The following is a 20,192-nucleotide window of genomic DNA, read 5'->3' on the forward strand; positions in this document are numbered from 1 at the left end:
GATGCAAGATATCAGATTGTGTGTCATTGATACTGAATTTTTCCCACATGATCAGTAAAGTTAGGTTTTGTCATCTTAAAAGCGACTTCTATTTAGTGAGATCAACCTTGGGGAGGTCTTTAACTTCCTGTTACTATATCTTTACCTATGATAACTTTCTGATAACTTTAAGGTACTGAATAGTTTGATACCAGGGGATGAGTATTATATGTATGTACCATTGTAAAATGGTACAAAATTTATATAATGTTATGCTTGTGATAAATCATGCAATATCTCAGTAAATTTATCTTCCTTGTTTCCATGACATCCAATTGTTGACATTTTACATATCTGAAATGACATCCAATCGTTGACATTTTACATATCTGAAAAAAAAAATCTAAATAGAAAAATTTGTGAAAATTTTTTTTGCTAACATTCCATGAATTTGATATTGTGAAGCATTTTTACTGTCAATTTAAAGATGCAATGTGAGCTACTTGACAATTCTTTTATTTCAGGAAGTTTTAATATATATCAAATATATTTAATTCTTATGTAAAAATGATATACTGTGTAATTAACAAAACAAATCAAGAGGTCATCTGAGCTGTGCCAACATGAAATTGTATATCTTTCAGGGGGACAGGCCATTATAAGTTATTAGTGGTTTAGGGTCATTTGCCTATCATGGCTGTGGTTAAATAATATAAATCGTACCAGTTATGATGGAATAAATTATTCTTCATGTACATTTTATTAGCTCACCCTTAAAGAAGGTTGATGGTTGTTACCTGGGGTTTGACCTGAGGTCAGCTCCCTGTCCATCAGTATAACTATAAGCAGATACTTTGGCCTGTATCCTTAATATATATATATGGGGCATCCGTGGCCGAGTGGTTAAGGTCGTTAACTTCAAACCACTTGCCCCTCACAGCTGTGGGTTCGAATTTTGACAGGGACTTTGGATTCTTTCATATGAGGAAGCTATCCAGCTAGCTTACGGAATGTCGGTGGTTCTACTCAGGTGCTCGTTCGTGCCTGAAATAATGCACGGAAGGGCCCCTCAGGTCTTCCTCCACCAGTAAAGCTGGAAGGTCGCCAAATGTCTTATACTGTGTCGGTGTGACGTAAAACCCAATCAAACAAACCTTAATATATGAACATTGTTAGTATGATAGATGTATTATATTCAGACCAGTCTACCCCCCACAAACATGATTTATGTTTAATAAACAAGCATTTTATTGATGTTTACTCTCTTTGTATAAATAGCTTTTCATAAATTTTCATGTGAAGAATTTGATGATTGATTTTATCAAACCTATATTTAATAAAATACACAATACAGTACATGTTACCATTTTATTAAAATTTTATTGCAATTTAAGTGTCTTATAAATAGAAACAATCTTTAAGTATATAAATATATAAATTTGTGATAAATTTAGTGTGACACAAGAAAGAAAACTTTTATATTTTAGTCTGTAGATGTAAAGTCAATGTGACTTAAGTTCAGGTCTACTTTTATGTTTAATAATTATAAGCATAGCAGTTATTATAAGGAGCTGAATTTGATCAGACTGATGAAAAATGACTTTGTAAACTCAAGATGTGAAACTTCCTCTTTTTGACATAGGTAAACAATAAACAAGTTTTTAATGTCCTTGTAGCTCAGGTTATAATTGTTGATATTGTCGTGTTAGAGTTACAAGCATCATTGAATACAAACAGTCAGCTATTTTACCCTGTCATCATGTGTTGAGCTGATTTCTAATTTAATGTAATGTTAATGTATGTTGAGGTCAGACATTTCTCACCTTATCAATAGTTCATTGTTTGACGAAAATTATTATTTAAGTTGCAAGTCACAGAACACTGATTCAGCAATAATGAAGTTGAATAGTCTGGAGCACAGTCGTTACTCGACTGAGATTTAATGGAATTAATGCCGACTTAAGAAACACTATTTAATGAATAAACTTACCAAAAAAAAAAAATATTGAAGGGTCTAATTGGACAAAATATGATTTCGACCACTAAGGTTATAAAATGACTTGCTAGCTATATACTGATGGAGAAAGGTTCTTTAAAATTTTAGTTTTTAATCTTTTAAGACTCGTGCAAACATCATGTAGAATCACATATCATTTTGTAATTAGATAGCTGAATAATATCAGACTCCTTATATGAACTTGTTTGAAACATTGCTCAGGTCAGATTTGAACCTGAAGCTCATATGCTTACAGTATCACTTTGAACCCAGCGTCCTGTAAAACCACTTTTTTCACTGATGTATAAATATTTACTATGAAGATAACTTAAAGATATTTATTAGTGGAAATTAATGTTTATATATATTCTGGGTTTTTTTCCAGAATTTATTTTGGAACTTGGAGAACAATAAAATAGAGCAATAACAATTATGTTGACTGTTATAGGCTTTTTTATGGAATCTATAAAGTGTTTTGTCGCCATTCTGTATGCCTTCCTTTCCTGTTTTTCAATTTTCTTTGTGTTCTTTTGACTTCCTTTGAGATTGTTTTTATCCTCATTTCTTTTGAATCAATGCCAGTGTTACGATCCATGAACTGTTTCAATCTTTATGAGATTATCAATACAAGATGCTGACTGTACCAGAACAATAATCATCACTGGGAATGATCTTCCAGTGTGTCTGCTCTCTTTAATTTTAGCCCTGTTATTGTACAAGTTGTACTTTTTTGATCAATAACAATAATTGGAACATAAGTGTTCCAAATGTTAGGATCACATCATTATCCCTTAAAATTTGTGTAAAGTTTTTGTCCGGCTTTAGATGTTTGATCAGTCTATTGTTACAAACAACAGAAGGGGCTTAGTCAGACTGTACAGATGGCTCGAGTGTTACACTGGTAGGAGCATAGGTCTATCATTATTAACTTGTGCTCTCTGATAGTTTAAGTTCTTTTGTTGCACTACAGTCGCATAATGGTTTATCCTGTAACACATTTTTTTCATGGTTTTATTTCATAAATATGATGCTCAAATTAAGATTTGTCAATATTTGTAAGTTCCAATATAAGCATTATTTATAAAGATATTACCGAATTTAACATTTCATGCAAATAAAGGGAGGTATAATTAGAAATTTGTTTTCTATAAATTCTAAGTCAAATTTTCCAATAACTTATAAGAAATGAATGTATATAATAAATTGTTTAAATATAATGTGTACAAATATTTGCAGCACACATTTTACATATTCTTCGATGTTTGAAAATTGTTTTATTTGCATAATTATATACATATATAAATTTTTGCAAGTGTGGTATACACACAGTAACAATATCAATCGCAAAACATACAGGATCTTTAAATGTAGCTATTAATTTCAGCTTCACCAAATTTATGATTTGAATTTGGATAGGACCATTTTTAGTTTATAAATATATGAAGCAGACTTTACAATATTGTGTCTCACTTGTGGGACTGTAAAGTTAATCAGATTGGTCTGGTTCCATATATCATAAGTAAGTGGCAGTGACCTGTCATATTAACTGTAAAGGCATGGAAAGACTTTCATGGCAGCTCTCATTGCACTTTTCTTTTGTCTGAGATAATCAATAGTAATTCAAACATCTACAAAATTAATGCAATGATTAAAACCTTCTAGTGAAATGTAATTTTCACAACAACTGACTTTATATTTTTCTGTCCGGCTACAAAAAGACATTAAATTATGTTGAAGTAGCAATGTAAAAAGATAATGTTGTTTTGTTCTTGAAACCTCAGGTTTATCTAAAACCTCATGTTTAGCTCAGACTTTTCAAAAAAATATATGGAAAGCTATTGTACTTTAACTCAGGAAGTTTTTGTGTGTAAGTTAGTATCTCTAAAAATTACTTGAGGGAATGGGTTGAAACTCATATACTTATTTTAAAGCATAAAAGGAGGTCACTGTCCAAGACCCATTGGCAGAATTGTAGCCCTAAAATTCTATATTATCTGTGCCTTAATGTTTTACTTATCGTCTAGCTTGCTGTCCTACTGAAAACTCATATTTATTTCTCTAACAATTGGTTTGTTGTTATTTAAGTACCATTTGGCCATGAAGGGCCAAAGGATAATTTATTTACTGTTTTAAGGTCAAAAGTCAAGGTCACATTAACATTCACTTTCTGCTAAATGATTTTGAGTTTATTTAACACTAAATTACTTTATTATTGTTTTGGATAAGTCAAAGGTCAATGTAGTCAAAGGTCAATGTCATAGTGACCTTTAAACGATTTGTTTTGGGTAAGTAAGTCAAAGGTCAATGTCACATTGACCCAAAGAATTCACCACTTCAATAATTATGTTTCAAACTCAGTTGGGCTACTTAATAGGAAACACTGAGATTCTTTAATAAGCTTTTTTAAACATTTTAACATTATTTTGTAACATTCTTTAACACAGAATTAACTGTTCAAGTTAAATTCTGTAAGTCTCTCTGATTTAATTGACAATCTTGCTGTTTATCAAGCATAAATTTATCGCTTGAAATTCATAAAGTTAAACAATTTAGTGTAGGCAGTATAGAGCACTTTGTGACCTAGGGTATAGATTTTAGCATAGTAATCAATTTGTAGAAACTGATATCGATACACTTCCTAAAATACAATGCCTTGATTAATGAGATTGCTCAGGCTTTCTTAAAGTAAGTTTTTAGTTTAATATATAGCTCATATACATGTAGGAGACTAGATTTCTTTATTGAGTATCTGTTTATTTATACCCATTATACATGTACAATGGTCTTTATGTCTGAGTCTCATTTGTATATATCAAGATTTCTAGCTTTTGATAGGCTTCTAGTCCTAGGAAACTATTTGTTTGGTACTCATGATATTTTTGTTGGCTTTTGTCTGTCTTAGGGCTTTATTAATTCCTTTAAAATGTGTTTTGCATCTCTCTTTTTTGGAGGTATGACAAGTCACACTAACTTACACATTCATAAAAGTAATTTTACATTTTCAGTAGAGTGGGACATTTACAGATGCCCAAATGAGGTAGCTCTTTAACATGAAACAGTTGGACTGTACCACCCATTTGGGGTGGGGGTGAGGAGGTGTGGGGGGTAATGGCAAGGAAGTTAAAAACATTAAAAAAGAAGAGAAAAAATTTGCCAGTTTGATTATTTTTTTTGCATGATAATTATTCAATTCCCTCCTGTATTTCAGACATACCTGAAGGAAATACTAAAGGAGATTTGTATATACAATGTGAAGGCCCCTCACAAGAACATGTGGGAGTTACGACCAGAATACAGGCATTATAGGTCCTAGACGATGTCACATGATAGAGCGGATTACTGCGCTGGAGAACCAAAAATTAGCGGGACTATTTTTGGTGTTGAAAGTTTCATGAGGATATACGTAGTGATGAATGTCAACTTGAAAGGTTGACCTTTTAGAACACTGGTGGAGAAATGTGGATGTCATGTTTGTAAGAAGCAGGGGAGATATTTTGTAAATTTTGCTAAAAATATTCATAAATTATTTTAGATGTATATTGTTTAACTTTTTGTTTCAAATTGAAAAAGAAAATACTTTCACTATTAAAATCAGTATTCTTTTTATGTAAAAAATGAAGTATCAAAATTAATAAATTCCAAGTGTTTTAAAGTTACATTAGCATTTTTATAATGATACTGCCTTTCACTTGGTAAAATCTTCAGTCTTATTTTGTGCTTGAAAATTTCTGTTAAAGTTATTATTTTAAATAAACCCATGTTGTGATTATATAAACTTGTTTTTTTTGGTCCCCTTTTCAGGATTTTATTTTAAGGTCATGACAGTATGAATTGTCATAGTTCTAGATTTCATTATCTTACCATGCTGCCTTGTGAAATGAACAAAATCAACCTTGATCCTTTATCACTATCTACTGTACAAATAGAAAATGAATATAAAAAAAAACAGGTTTGTTCATTTGGTTTTATGGCGCACCAACATAGTACAGGTCATATGACCCGTAAACAGGAAAGATGATTTTGGCTAATTTCGGGTTTTCCAAACTTGAAAGTAACACCAGGCGTTAAAACCACCTCCTGGAGCTTAGAGATGCATTATAGACTTGTTATTTGAACCCATTTAGTCATTATCAGGCAAGGATAAATAGTGGCTGCAATTCTTATGCCTTAACCATTAAAGGGTAACCCTCAGCCACAAGAGGCAAAAAGAAAAGAAAAGAAAAACACCCCAAAAAACTTGAGTAAGTACTATAGCAACAGTGATATAATTACTTGGCTGTCATGAAAGTGTTGGTTTAAACATATTTATTTAAGCATGATTGGGAAAAAGTTCTTGCAACTTATATTAATCACTTTCGAGTCCGCTTCCTGGAACCAACCAGGACTGGTGTCGTGAAGAAACATGATCGTGACCCGACTACGGCTTTTGATCCATTATCTCTGGGTTGAGAGGCAAACACCTTAACCACTAGGCCACTGCTCCCCATAAAACATAAGTGTGTTGTTCAGTCTTTTGTTGACATTTAGACAGTAACATTTTTTGAAACATTACATGTAACATTATACTTGATGTAACCATCATGTATATGAGAAAAACTTTCAAGGATTTGATAAGTTTTATCTTCCCCTTTGTTTCATGCATTAATTTGTGCTGAGCTTTGTCATGTAAATGTGTCATAATTATATAGCAAAAAAAAAAAAAACAACTGTAAGACAGTATAAGTGAATGTATCATGTTTTGACCCAATTTCTTTGTAGTTTGAACAGATTCATGAAATTCTGTCATACACATCTCGGTTTCATTTTGGCCCCGGCTTTCTATATGGACATTTACACAATTGGATACTTGTACATTCTAAGAGGCAGTACAAGTATTCATGGAATAAAAATTGCAATAACCTAAAACTGGCACTTATTCAATAATGGAATTACATAAAAAATATAAGTATAATATTATAAGTTTTGTCATGTTGATGACTGCTAAGTTATCATGACTATGGGTCATCTGGGGTCACATAATGAGGTCACTTTTGGTTAAATAAACAGAAAATTTTGTAAAAATACCCTTGAATATTTTCAAACCAGGATAAAAAAGGTAGGTCACTCAGACCAGACAGAATAATATTGGAAAAGGGGACATTCCTCCAGACCAGTGAAAACAAAGCAAATAGTTCACAATTGCACTCAGTTTTATTGACTCTGTTCATGAGAGACAATGTGATTTGCAACATCTCTCATGTGCCCTTTCACTTATAAACACCACATTTTTCATCAGTTCATGAAACTAGCTAAGAATGACTCTTTGAGAGTTATTAAGAGACCGCCTCCGTGGTCGAGGTGTTAAGAGTCGATGACTTCTAATCCAGTTACCTCTCTGGCGTGGGTTCTATCCACGGGAGATGCTTTGGTAGTTTAGCGCGGAGCAAGGTAGTCTAGTACTGGTGTAACTCTCCAGGAACGATGGTAAGGAAACTACCCGCCTATTTGACTGAAATACTGTTGGGAAAAGGCGTAAAATGAAACAAACAAACTTGAGATATTAAGATCAAATTGAGGCTAAAGGCTTCAATTTGGTGTTATTTTTTCCATTGACAGTTTTTGTTGAGCCGGCTTGCAGCGAGTTGGACTTAAATAGTAGCCACTGTTGGCATATGCGTCCGTGCTTGCGTCCGGTCTATATCTTGCTCATTCTTTGAAGGATTTCAAAATAATTTTGTACAAATGTTCACCATGATGGGGTGGTGTGTCGCACACAAAACCCAGGTCCTCCGCTCAAAGGTCACTTTGGGGTCAGCGCATAACCTGTGTCTGGAGAGTAACTTCTACATGCATGGAGGGATTTTAATATAACTTGGGACAATAATCTCCATAGAGACGGAGTGTCACACGAAAATTACAGGTGTCTGGCAAAGGTCACACTTAGAGGTCAAAGAACAGAGAAAAACATTCATTTAAGAGTATAACTTCTACATACATGGATTGATTATAATATAACTTTGCACAAATGTTCACCATGTTGAGTTGAGTTGTCTCGTGCAAAAGGAAGGCCAAGGTCACAGAGGTCAAATAAAAATATTAAAATTTAGTCCAGTCTACATCTTGCTCATTCTTTGAAGGATTACAAAATAATTTTGTACAGATGTTCACCATAATGGGGTAGTGTTGCACACACAAAATCCAGGTCTCCCACTCAAAGGTCAAGGTTACACATGGGGGGTCAGTGAAAAATCTGTGTCTGGAGGGTAACTTCTACATGCATGGAGGGACTTTTATACAACTTGGGACAAATATTCTCCATATTTAGGCGGAGAAACGCGTGAAAAATTCTAGTGTCAGTAGCAAAGGTCACACTTAGGGGTCAAAGGTCAAATAACTTCTATATTCGTGAATGGATTTTAATATAACTTAAAATAAATGTTCTCCATGGTCAAGGTCACAAGAGGTCAAATAAGAATATCAAAATTTGTTTATCCGCACAGTATCTTGCTTATGCTTTGAAGTTTTATGCTAAGTGGTCTAAGGACTTGTCGAGCCCGTTTGGGCTGAGCTCCACAAAGTTGTCAAAATGGCTGTTTTATGTTTGTGTTTGAGCGTGCGTCCAAACTTGTCCATGCCATAACTTCTTCGTACATGGATGAATTTTGAATTAACATGAATTGAGTTTTTTTAGACACAAATGTTCATTATGAGACTTTTTTTCATGCACATGAACCAGGTCAAGGTCACCTAAGGTGATGCAACGTCAAGATTTTGCCTGGGTATAAAGAGGATGTGTTGCGCACATCTCACCTATGTATATATCTTTTTCCTTGATCTGAAGTCTTGTATAATTATCTTTAAGTAAAGAAATTCCTTAAATAATTTACCTTTGGTTTCAGGTTTCACTGAAACTGTATGACAAAATATACCAATTAGAATGGCAGGAAAATTTATTAACAAATATTTTAAACTAAAGATCAACTTAATCCAGCAGTACAGAATTAAAAGATTAGGGAAAGGTGACAACGCTGTTTTGTATTTTGTGTCCTTGAAAAGATAACAACACCATTAAAGTAAAGACTACATTGTTTATTGAATAGAACTTGGAATGAGTCATTTTGGTGTACATGAAGAGGGAAAAAAATCAACATAAAAGTATATATTAGATTTATCATCCCAGATACAAATAAAACAGTTGAGGGATTATGAGATTACATTGAACAGAAAATAAATGCATTATTGGTAAAATATTGATCAGAAATTGCATGGAAATTCCATATCTTATCTCTAGAACCTATCAAAACTTGTATAATTATGATGCAATGATTGTGCAAATTAAAATGAAAAAGATGTACATGTATTACACACATTTGATTTTTTATAAGCCTACAAGGAAGTACAGTACTTAAAATTTTTCCCTTTAAATAAGGCAAATATGCTGTATTTGCAAATTACAGGTGACATTTTCCTCATTCTATTATTGTACAATGTATCAGTCTAAATAATTAATATGTATAAAAGGACTTAACAGAATAAATCAAAATAAATCATCATTCAAATCTTCCTTATGCACATCATAATAAATTATATTAAAGTGAATAAACTTCCCAGCTGAACAAACAAAAAGTCTTGAACAATTTTATGGTAATACATGTACACACGACATAATTATATCTGCAATTTACAACACAAGGAAGGTTTGAAATGCTCAAATGTTATCAGCTTGTTGACATTGCATTTAGAAAAAGTTCCTGCGGTAAGTATTGATTCATGCTTTTATTTTTTATGATTTTATGAACATTTTTTGGTGGATAATATGCAATATGGGCAATATGAAGAAAAAAATCTGCTTTGCTCTAACTGACTAGAAACAAAATATTAAATGAAAACTACAGCTGACTTGATGTATATAAACATAGTTCTTGTTGTATGATCTCAGTGGATATGTAGATAGCAATACATACATAATATATATATAAAAAATATATTGAAATAAATTGAGAAGTTTGCCTGCAAGTTTTAAAATGGAGTTGGTAAAAATACAGGTATTCCCCACTTGCAAATCATTTTTTAAGGCTGAGTTTAGCAGGCTGTAGTAAAACTCTAGTTTACATACCAAGGACCCTACAAACTTTGTTGCTTGTTATATATCAAATTACAACTAGGGATCAGACTATACTGTCAGGGATAATACAATAGCTTGGATGAAAGAAAGACCAGCCAGCGCTACTGTGAAGTCTTAACAAATTTGAATACAGTCAACTGTTTATACAGTTTTAATGTAAACATATTTATTTTAGCTTGATTGTAAAGAAAGTTCCAAGCTTATACAATCTGCTTCCTGGAACAAACCAGTACTGGTATCATGAGGAAACACAGTCATGATCCCTATAGGACTTGAACCCCACCATCTTTGGGCTGAAAGGCAGACCACTAGGCCACTGTTACCCCCAGCTGCTTACTGTAATGTTCTTAAAACAACAAATAAGTAAGTAAGAAAAGTTCTACTTCAACAGGAGACCTATTCACTATTAAAAATCCATAGATATTTTCAAATTAGACTATATGTAAGTAACACTGTAGTACAAATTTATATCATACACATGTGTAGGTCATAAAATTTTAACAGTGATTTTCCTTGGCAGTAAACAAAGTAATAACATCCTAACAAACAAAGATTTAAGCACTAAAAGACAAGCTCTGGCATATTTTTTTCGATGTACATATAAACAAATTCAACAACAAGAAAATGTGGTCCCTTTGGATATGTACTATGTGACTTACAGGAGCATCTACCATATCTATAGCATACTGCTGAAAAAATGAAGTCACAATGTCCTAGTGCAGAAGGTAGCATTATTTTATACTGACTGTATGGAATAGGTTAATGACATAATGTTAATGACAAATAAGCAAGAGAATCTTGTAGCATATACTGATACAGTACATATAGGATTTATATAACATTCTTGTAAAAATAACTTAGCAACAAAATATTACAAAAATAAAAACAAGATCTTTAATTACAGCATATCCCTTAAAAACTGATCTCCAAAAATTTGTAAACAAAATAAATGGTGGAAAAAACTGTTACACAAATTTGAGACAGTATGTGTGTTAACACACATGTAATAACTAATAAGCAATGATTTACAAAGCATACATGTATATCCTTTGTTTAATACCCCTATTATTCAAATCTTTGTATTTCAGCTCTATTTTGGCATTTTATGAAAAAAATAACAACTTGGCATATAATGTATATATTATACAATGTGAAAATTTTACTTGTGCTCCAAATCCTACACAAAATAGCAATATGTCAGCATTAACATTTTCATATACAAAAGACTGTTTCTAAACTGAGAGAAAACTAATAGTACATCATTCTTAGGAACTATTTTTAGGGACTTGTATCATTATTTATTGTAAGTTACATTTATATCCAATTCAAAATGTACACTGTATTATAGCACTATATGTGATTCATTAAGGCAATATATTATAATAGATTATTTACAGTAATATGTTATATTTACAGAAAGTTAACACAATCAATTCAACTGTAACAATTTGTTTAGGTAACATCCATCTCCCCCCCCCCCCCCACAAAACAACAAAAATCCAAAGAGATCCAAAATTGTTATGATAAAATAAAAAGAAAATCTAAAAATAAATATTCTCAGGAAAAAAAACCTTAAAAGCTCATTAAAGTATGTACATGGATTAACTTTTTTACTGTTAAATGCTTAATATGTTATTAAATAAGTGTATCCACAATACATTTTGATCTTTTTTGATCTTGTAGCAACAGAACAGTTGATGATGAAATATACTAGGCTATAGTATGTGCGTAATGTCAAATATAGTAACCAATCAAAATAAAGGAATCATCAGAGATTTGGAAACAAACAAAAAAACACAGCTTGAATTATGCATAGATGAAGGCAATGCGTTGAAAATGGTGTTGGCCTTACTTCAATGTACCTGAAATGATAAGAGAAATTTTTTTTAAAACCTATTCCACTGGTTTGTTGATTTAATAGTAACCTAACAAAACTGTTTGTCAGACATGTCCATTTTGAATGCTTTGGTCTATGTAGTATGACAATAATTCATACTATTACTATTCAATTTGAGTACATGAGATATGTATTTAGACACTGATATCCCCTAAACTACTTATGGAGCTTTCCATATGCAAAGCTGAGGACAGGTCCATAATTATTAAACATACATTTTGTCACCTTAGTGCAGTAATGGGTTAAGTCCTTCTTAATCTAATAGGAGATAACCAGTTATTGCACTAAGGTGACAAAACTTAGTCTTGTGCATTGAACAACACTGAGCAGGGTATAATATGGTTAAAATCTGTTTAAACAATTCATCTATACACTCTGTACCATGAGTGTAGAATATGATCATGTACATAATCTGTACTAAAATAACCTTTTCAGTGTGTGCTTTTTTTCATTCTCAGAAGTGTCATGAAACTCTTTAAAATCATAACCTGCTCATTTCATAATAAACTTGTTCAGCTATGCAAAGATAAAATTATGCAAATATATCAGGTCTTCAACAAAGCATGAAGAAAACTTAAAAAAAATTAGAAGCCACTGGATTTTGAAGTTCATAAATCAATACATTGATCATTTCTTGTAACTTTAATTAGCACTTAGATTATACAAATTTATTTTAGTTTGATTGTGTTGGAAGCTATAAGCTAATTTAAACATTCTTGAAACCATTCCTCGAATCTGAACCAGTACTAAGCAATGAGTGTAAAGTTTCTTGCTCATGGAAACAACGACTTGCCCCTGATACAGTTTGAACTCGCGCAGCAAGCAAACCTTAGATTACTAGTCCAACATCTTAACCACTTGGCACACCTAATAAAAGGTTGTTTGTTTTGTTTCGTTTTGGGTTTTACGTCACATCGACTCAGTATAGCGTCATATCCCGACGTTCCAGCTTTACTGGTGGAGGAAGACCTCAGGTGCCCTTCAGTGCATTATTTCAGGCATGAACGGGCACCTGAGTAGAACCACCGACGTTCCGCAAGATAGCTGGATAATAAAAGGTTGAAAAAATGAGTTTTGAAAAATATCATAAATTTCACTTACATCAGAATCCATTTCCTTTTAAACTTTCTCCTAATTTTGACAATGGATCTAAGAGGGAACGAGGTTCTGAACTTTTACCTCCTACTCCAACTACAATACCTGTAAAAGAAAATTGTATCCTTATTAATTCTTTGTCTCAAAAATATGACAAAAAGTCTTTAACTTTAAGCATATCATTATCAAACACATACATGTATGTGCACAACTAAAGATAAATTGTTTTCTTTTTTTTAAACCTTATGCTACGCTGTAACAAATAAGGTAAAATTTTAATCATATTTTAATGGAATTTCAGTGAAGATTAACAGCTGTGGGCTTTTTTCAATTTCATAGGGTAGGGGGAGCCTGGGCTCTTCCCTCTAATTTGGGGGTTAACAACATGCAGTATTTTTGCAAAAGGGGAAGAAAAAACTTTAAAAACTTGATGTCAACAAAATATTTGGTAAAAACTGTCTTGAAGCAGCCCTAACACAGCCTTTCCTGTAGAGGGGGGTTAAAAGCCAAAATTGCTATTTGTAGATCTATGTAACCCATATATGCATTCCTTCTTCACTTTCCTCAAATTCTTGAAAAGGGAAGATGATCCCTATAAACTAAACAGAACAAAAGTTAAGGCATATATTGCAGACTTGTTTAGATTAAGTTAGTTCATGAGAGACAATTCAGTGTCACATGCTGGGAGAGCAGTAGTTTATCTCCCACACTCTGAAAATATTGGAACTAAATGCATTCTTTTATCAATCTAGACTTTTACCGTTTACAAAATCTGTAAATACCAAGCAACTGGTTTTTCATTTAAAATGTAACAAAACTGGTGTATGAGAGGAGAGATATTGCCCAGACACGAAAATAGCACAATATCTTGTTGCGCAGTTTAATAAGCTGGACTAAGGTTGGCCTAGGTCTATATTGGCGGTATAGTAGCATCACCGTCACCATTAGCAATATAAAGACATTAATTTTAATCCTTAATCTTATTGCTGAATTTATGTTATGGATTGGCCTAATTTTGACTTTGGAGTCTAAGTCTAAGGATTTAAAGTCTAAGGGATTTCAACATAAAATTTCAAAATACAAAAATTGAGCTGCAAGTTAATATCATAGGGTCTAGTCAAACTTCCTGTATGTTCAGATTAGCCTTGTGACAAAGGTTAAACACTTTTGGTTCAAGCAGATCTGCAGATCTGTACACAACAAGTTCTAGAAAAATATATGAAGTTTTCCAACAAGTCCCAGGGTAGAACTTAGGAAAAAAACAACACAAAAACACAGTTAATTGATAAATGTGGTGACTGGTGACAATGCAAAATATCAAGATATTGAAAAAGGGTGTGGTGGCATTGTATTTCCATCATTTCAAAGAAGTTTCTTATCAATTTCTGAATTCTCCTTCTTACATCAGGGTTTTTGAAATCCATGTCTGGTTATCTTGTCAAATGTGCATTCCACATCACTTTAGTGTCTATTAAAACTTTAGAAGAATTTTTCATAGTGGGAAAAAAAAACTTACAAAAATCCAATAAAGACAGTCACAGGTATTGGTAACTTAAATTCATAGAATGCAACAGGTAAAAAAACTAAAATATACTTACATTTAGAACATTTAACAGCTACTATGCAGGAATCTGTTTTATTTTTTCCTAGAAGTTGGCCTTCAGAAGAATCAGCTTTAATGACCATCTGTTTTGCTCCGTTCACATGAACACTTTCTGCACTAGGATTACCAGTCTGTATACATTTCTTAATATGTTGAATTTCTCCACCAGAGAACTTTAGATTATTCTGAAATTTAGAATTATACTATGCTCAAATTTGACATTAGAAAATATTGTAATTGCTACACAGTCTCTTTGTAAATATAAAATAAACATTTTTTGACTTCACACAAATAAAGTAGGTATGTACGTTATCATATGTTTAAAATTCTCCACACTTCAGGTGGTCACAATTTATGAATATAACTGATATGTCATTAAAAAACTGGCATTTTTTTTAAATTTAAAGAAAAGACCAACTTTACTTGAGAACAAACAGTGTTAAATACAAAATTTTACATTTATTGTCACAAAAATTCAGTCTATATTATGGATCAATATTTAACATATATTGTCTTGATTTCTCTTCTTAACAAATTTAATTTCAAACAATAACGTACAGGTACACTGCCAACTTTTTCCAATTTCTGTTCTAATCGTACTCATGTTATTAATTAAACAATCTATATCCTAATAATTATTTATAGGTTAATACTTGGTTGCTGCTCGCCAATATGCGATTATGGCCCAAAGATGTGCATAATGGCCTGAGGGCCGCAGGCCCGAACAACATTATGAACTCGAGGGCCATTATCGTATAATGGCGAGCAGCAACCAAGTATTTACGTCTTTAATGTCCCAAATACGGCGGTTAGACATCGCCGCTAATCTTGGTTGTCGCCCTTTCTAAGAAACGGACGGTTGTCAATGTAAACAAATTTATATATATCTGTCATACAATTTAACACTTCGATTAACTCGGAAACATGATAGATCTTACACAAAATAAATATGAGAAAATTTTGTTTTATTGTTGTTTTTTTATCAATAAATACAGTATTCAAAATAGACAACAGTAACCAATAAATTGATGGTTACCGTTGTCTACTGTTCTGCGAACGCAGTCATAGGAAACCAGGAGAGCGGAACAGTACGATGTAGGGTTTGTACTTTTGTTTTTGACAAAATGGCCGACCATCAACGGAATTTTGCAAGATTTTAACAAACTGTCCGAGTTTAAATGTAAGTTATTTAAGGTTGTATGTAAGGTAGAAGAAGAATGTTAAAAATTTTCTAAATGCATGATGTGTAAAGAGTAGCAAAATTGCTTGTATTGTTACAGAACTCGACATTGTGGTTGTTCCACAGCATGTCCTAGTAAAGCTCCATATATGTAGCGTTACAGTGACTTGGTGACCTTTTCGTAGTAATAGTATATTGGAAAAAAAAAAATCATTTTTTTTTTCACTCAACCCAGAATAGTTTTTTTTTTTTTTTTTTTTTTTTTTTTTTTTTACTTCAATTTTTTTATATGGGCACCAAGACTCGACGAGCACCTGTGGCTAATTATGGAAAAATAATGCCTAGTAGCAAGGCGGCCGAAATTGCATAATGACTTAGATCTTGCCATAATGGCATTGAAATACCCTAAATTTTGAGTTGAATTGACCTGTGCCGTGGTGACCTATGCCGAGTTGGTATACTATAGGGCCGAGTTGACTCTTTACCGTTATGTCATGTCACGGTTTAATCAGATAAATAAGGCACTTTGTATTGATTTTTGGCAAATTCTGAACACCGATGGCTTATCAGGTGGGGTTGCTAGTGAAACATCTTGCTAGTGAAACGTCTGACATTTCTGTAACCCATAAATTATGCTACCAATCTTTTTTGTCATTTGATGTTTTATAAATTATAAACTGTTAAATAAATCTAAAATTGATGTTAAATAAGTGTTAAAAAATATTGCTCTCAAGAACAAGATAAATTTAAATGCTAATAATATTCACTTCCGCATTCAGCAGGACATATAACAGCCCTGGCCAAATAAAGTAAATTTTACTGAAATTACTAAATATTCACTCACATCATCACAAAATTCTGCCCAAACTGAGCCATCCTCTCCATATATTCCACCTGCAACAAATCCTGCTGCTTTAATATTCTTGCACCAATCATCCCAAGACATTTTCACAAATTATTTAGATATCCTAAAAGTATATTCCTCAAAATTTCAAACACTTCCGCGATGTATGCAGCGTCTCACTGGTGCATGTAATGATAGAAGAAACGAAAGCGATGATATATGCAGAAAGGAAAATAAAGAGCAGGAAGAAATAAATATAGACGAAAGAAACCAAAAACATCAAAAAGGGCATGTAAGTATCGGAAAGTGGTATGATACTCTTAGTTCACGTTACTTAACGTTTTGAAACAAGAAAGAAAACAACAAATGAAACGTGTGGTACAAAAATTGTCATAAGCTGTAACATATAGGTATATTCTGCTGTATGACACAAGAAAACAACAATACATTCAATCAAAATCATTTTAATGGGCCAGACGTAGACCATGTCGGCCAATTTGAAAAAAGTGGGTCATCATTTAAATCGCGGTAAATGGTGTTAAACTTCAGTTTTTTCATGGTTCATCTAAATTTCTACATGTTAATTTGCTTAATTTTAAATATTCAAAATATTTTTACTTTGTAACTCAATTTTTTTTTCAACAAATAAGAACATTTAGAAAATGATGATTGTTTCAGACGTATGCACATATTTTATGGACTATTGTTGCTTTTTGCAGAACTTTGTAAAATGTTGTTCTGTTTTCGTAAAATTCTAGATTTAAAATATTTTGCACAAAAACTTTATTGTTAAGATATATGAATTAAATATGTCAATCTGACCAATTTTAACACTGGTCACATGAAAATATGTCATTACCCGTGAGCGGAATTAGTGATGTGTTGAGAATATTACACACAACGGAGGGCAAAAATATATTTGAAATGCGTGTCTCCGGTGGATTATGTCGATTTGTCCTGAGATTGAAAGAATGTTACCATTGAGAAAATACAGACATACATTACTGTGATGTATATTGAGCTCCGCTTAGGAGGTGATAAAAGACGCCAAATGACAACTTTAAAAGGCATCGATCATGCCTTCATGAAGATAGCATTATTATTCTCGTAAATGGCCCTACCATCAAATAAAAAAGAAAGAAGAAAAAAAGACCTACACAGTCTATTCCCCACTAAGTAACACGTTAAAGAACTCTACTGACGTCCAAAAGGCTAGCTAAAAACATAAAGTTTGAATTTCTTAACTGGGACACTTGAAACAGAAAATATACAAAATATTATGAAGAAATATACTTTAAAAAGTTGTAAACCATATTTTGTGAATATTTTGGAAAATAAAACCAAACAAACAACAAGACAAAAATCGAAATTGACATGAGTTTCCTACTTAAATGCCAACTATCAACATAAATAATAAAAATTTTGATTTCTGTTGCTTTTGTTTCACTTTTTTTTTTCATAAGGAGTACATGTGTAAAAAGAACAGCAGCATTAAATATGTAAATTAAATAAGTATATACAGTGAGTCATACATGTACGTCGGCGGTATTCATTGTTAGGTGAACGCTTTGTGATTTAATGGAATAAAAATATGGAAACTTAAGCTAAGGTTGTTAAACACGACAACCCTGAAATAGTGTAGCCTTATTTGTGTTTTTTATGGGTTTTGTTTTCTAGATTATATTGAATAACCATGTCACAACACGGCTTTGATTAAAGCCTTGGCCATATTAGGGTGTTTTAGATCTATCCTATTGGTTTACACATATCTATTTAAGCTCGATTGCGAAACAAGTTCTTGCAACTTATATAAATAACTTTCGAGTCCGCTTCCTGGAACCAGCCAGTACTGGTGTCATATTAAGAAACATGGTCGTGACCCGAGTAGGGCTCGAACCCATGATCTCTGGGTTGAGAGGCAGACACCTTAGCCACTAGGCCACTGCTCCCCTCATCTATCCTATTCAACGTACATGTAATTCATACATAAATTAAGCAGGCACGTCAGTTGTAAAGCAAAATTAAATTAAATAAATGAACTAAACGTAATTAGAGGTTAAATGGATATCCTTTTCGTTAATTCTAGAGATAGGCTTTTTTGTGGTTAAGAAATTTACATTAAATTCATTATAATAGACGTTTGCAGTTTGAAAACTACATCGTCATATAATAGTTAATATGTTCTTATGAATTTCTTGAATATTTAGTTTACTAGATTCTTATAAACATTACTTCAAAATTATTGTTTCGATTAAACCACAAAAATAGAACTGTCCTTTTTATATTAGAGTTAATCTTATAAATGAGAGCAAAAGATTATACAAATTGCTCGGTGTACCTACTTTGCATGCAATTTTTAATGTTCAGTCTAATATTTTTACGGAATATATATATCTGTTGGTAAGTTTCAATTTGGTGAATATATTCTAGTGATCATTTTCATTGCATTTTTAAAGTATCGATAGATCTATGATCTATTCACCGATCTACATATGAAAGGATAGTTCAAAATAGTAAGTGTATATATAGCGGATTTCATTTACATTTGCGGTCTCTTTTTAATTGTACAAGTTGATGGGAATTTCAATATGGGTATTTATTGAAATTCAAATGGAACGAAAATCATTTAACAGGAGTCATCTGATGAATGTGACATATCGCTTATTAAAGATCCAGTCTGGTCTTCACAGATCAAATTTATTGATTAAAACAAAGAAAGTCTTATGGGTTATGATTAACCGATAAACATATATTTGGTTTATTCCTTTAAGTTTTATTTTTATTAAGCCCGAAAAATAGTGTCAGTTTAAGCGTTGTATTTAATTCCCTTTCACAGTTTCAAAAAGAGTTCCCAATATTGCTGAGTCATCTTTTGCTTCTATATTACTTTGGCAATAAATAAATGTAGTACAGTGAGAGCGATTTAGTATTGTGTATGCAAGCCAAAATACTACTTTTTTATATTTTGCTTACAATTTTCTACCTTTATGTATAGGTTAGAGTGCATATTGGGTGTTCTTCGTAAATAAGAAAGCTCAAAAGGAGCGGAGCTTGCGAAGCGACTGTAGCTTTCTTATTTACGAAGAACATCCAATATGCACTCTAACCGGCTTAGTGCTCCGCCCATTTTTTTCCGCCCAACACACCGCGTGACGTCACACGATAGCCTAAATGTGTATAACCATATTTGGAAAGAAGGTAGCGGTACACATTTTCCGGGTCACGTGTTTTGCATAGGTTATTCCCGGCATTCCGTCTAGGTAAATCAGACAATATCACGGTGCATATCCATATCGGTACCCTCTTTGCGAAATAATTCTCAAACGGTGCCCCTCTTTGTAACATACACAGGTCATTCTCTGCTAAAAACAAACCAGCGATGGATAACAATGCAGTAAAAAATTCATTGTAATAAGGAAAGGAGGTATGACACGTAAGAAAAGATGTATACCACGGAAACACTAGAATGTTTTAATTTATGTGCCTGAATTTGT

At 32.5% G+C, this 20,192-nt stretch overlaps 1 protein-coding gene across 1 annotated transcript; it reads right to left on the reverse strand.

The window, feature by feature from the left end:
- Positions 1-9,028: 9,028 nt before the first annotated feature.
- On the reverse strand, positions 9,029-16,902 carry LOC132722092 (uncharacterized). Its single transcript, XM_060706519.1, has 4 exons — positions 16,699-16,902; positions 14,670-14,859; positions 13,078-13,176; positions 9,029-11,941 (listed from the first exon to the last, which is right to left on the reverse strand). The coding sequence occupies exons 1-3, from the start codon at positions 16,798-16,800 to the stop codon at positions 13,079-13,081; spliced, it is 390 nt and encodes a 129-aa protein (XP_060562502.1). The 5' UTR covers positions 16,801-16,902; the 3' UTR covers positions 9,029-11,941; position 13,078.
- Between the last annotated feature and the right edge of the window lie 3,290 nt (positions 16,903-20,192).

This window comes from Ruditapes philippinarum, unplaced genomic scaffold (assembly GCF_026571515.1).
Source record: "Ruditapes philippinarum isolate M1 unplaced genomic scaffold, ASM2657151v2 ctg15075_1_1_1_1, whole genome shotgun sequence".
NCBI classification, from domain to species: Eukaryota; Metazoa; Mollusca; class Bivalvia; order Venerida; family Veneridae; genus Ruditapes; species Ruditapes philippinarum.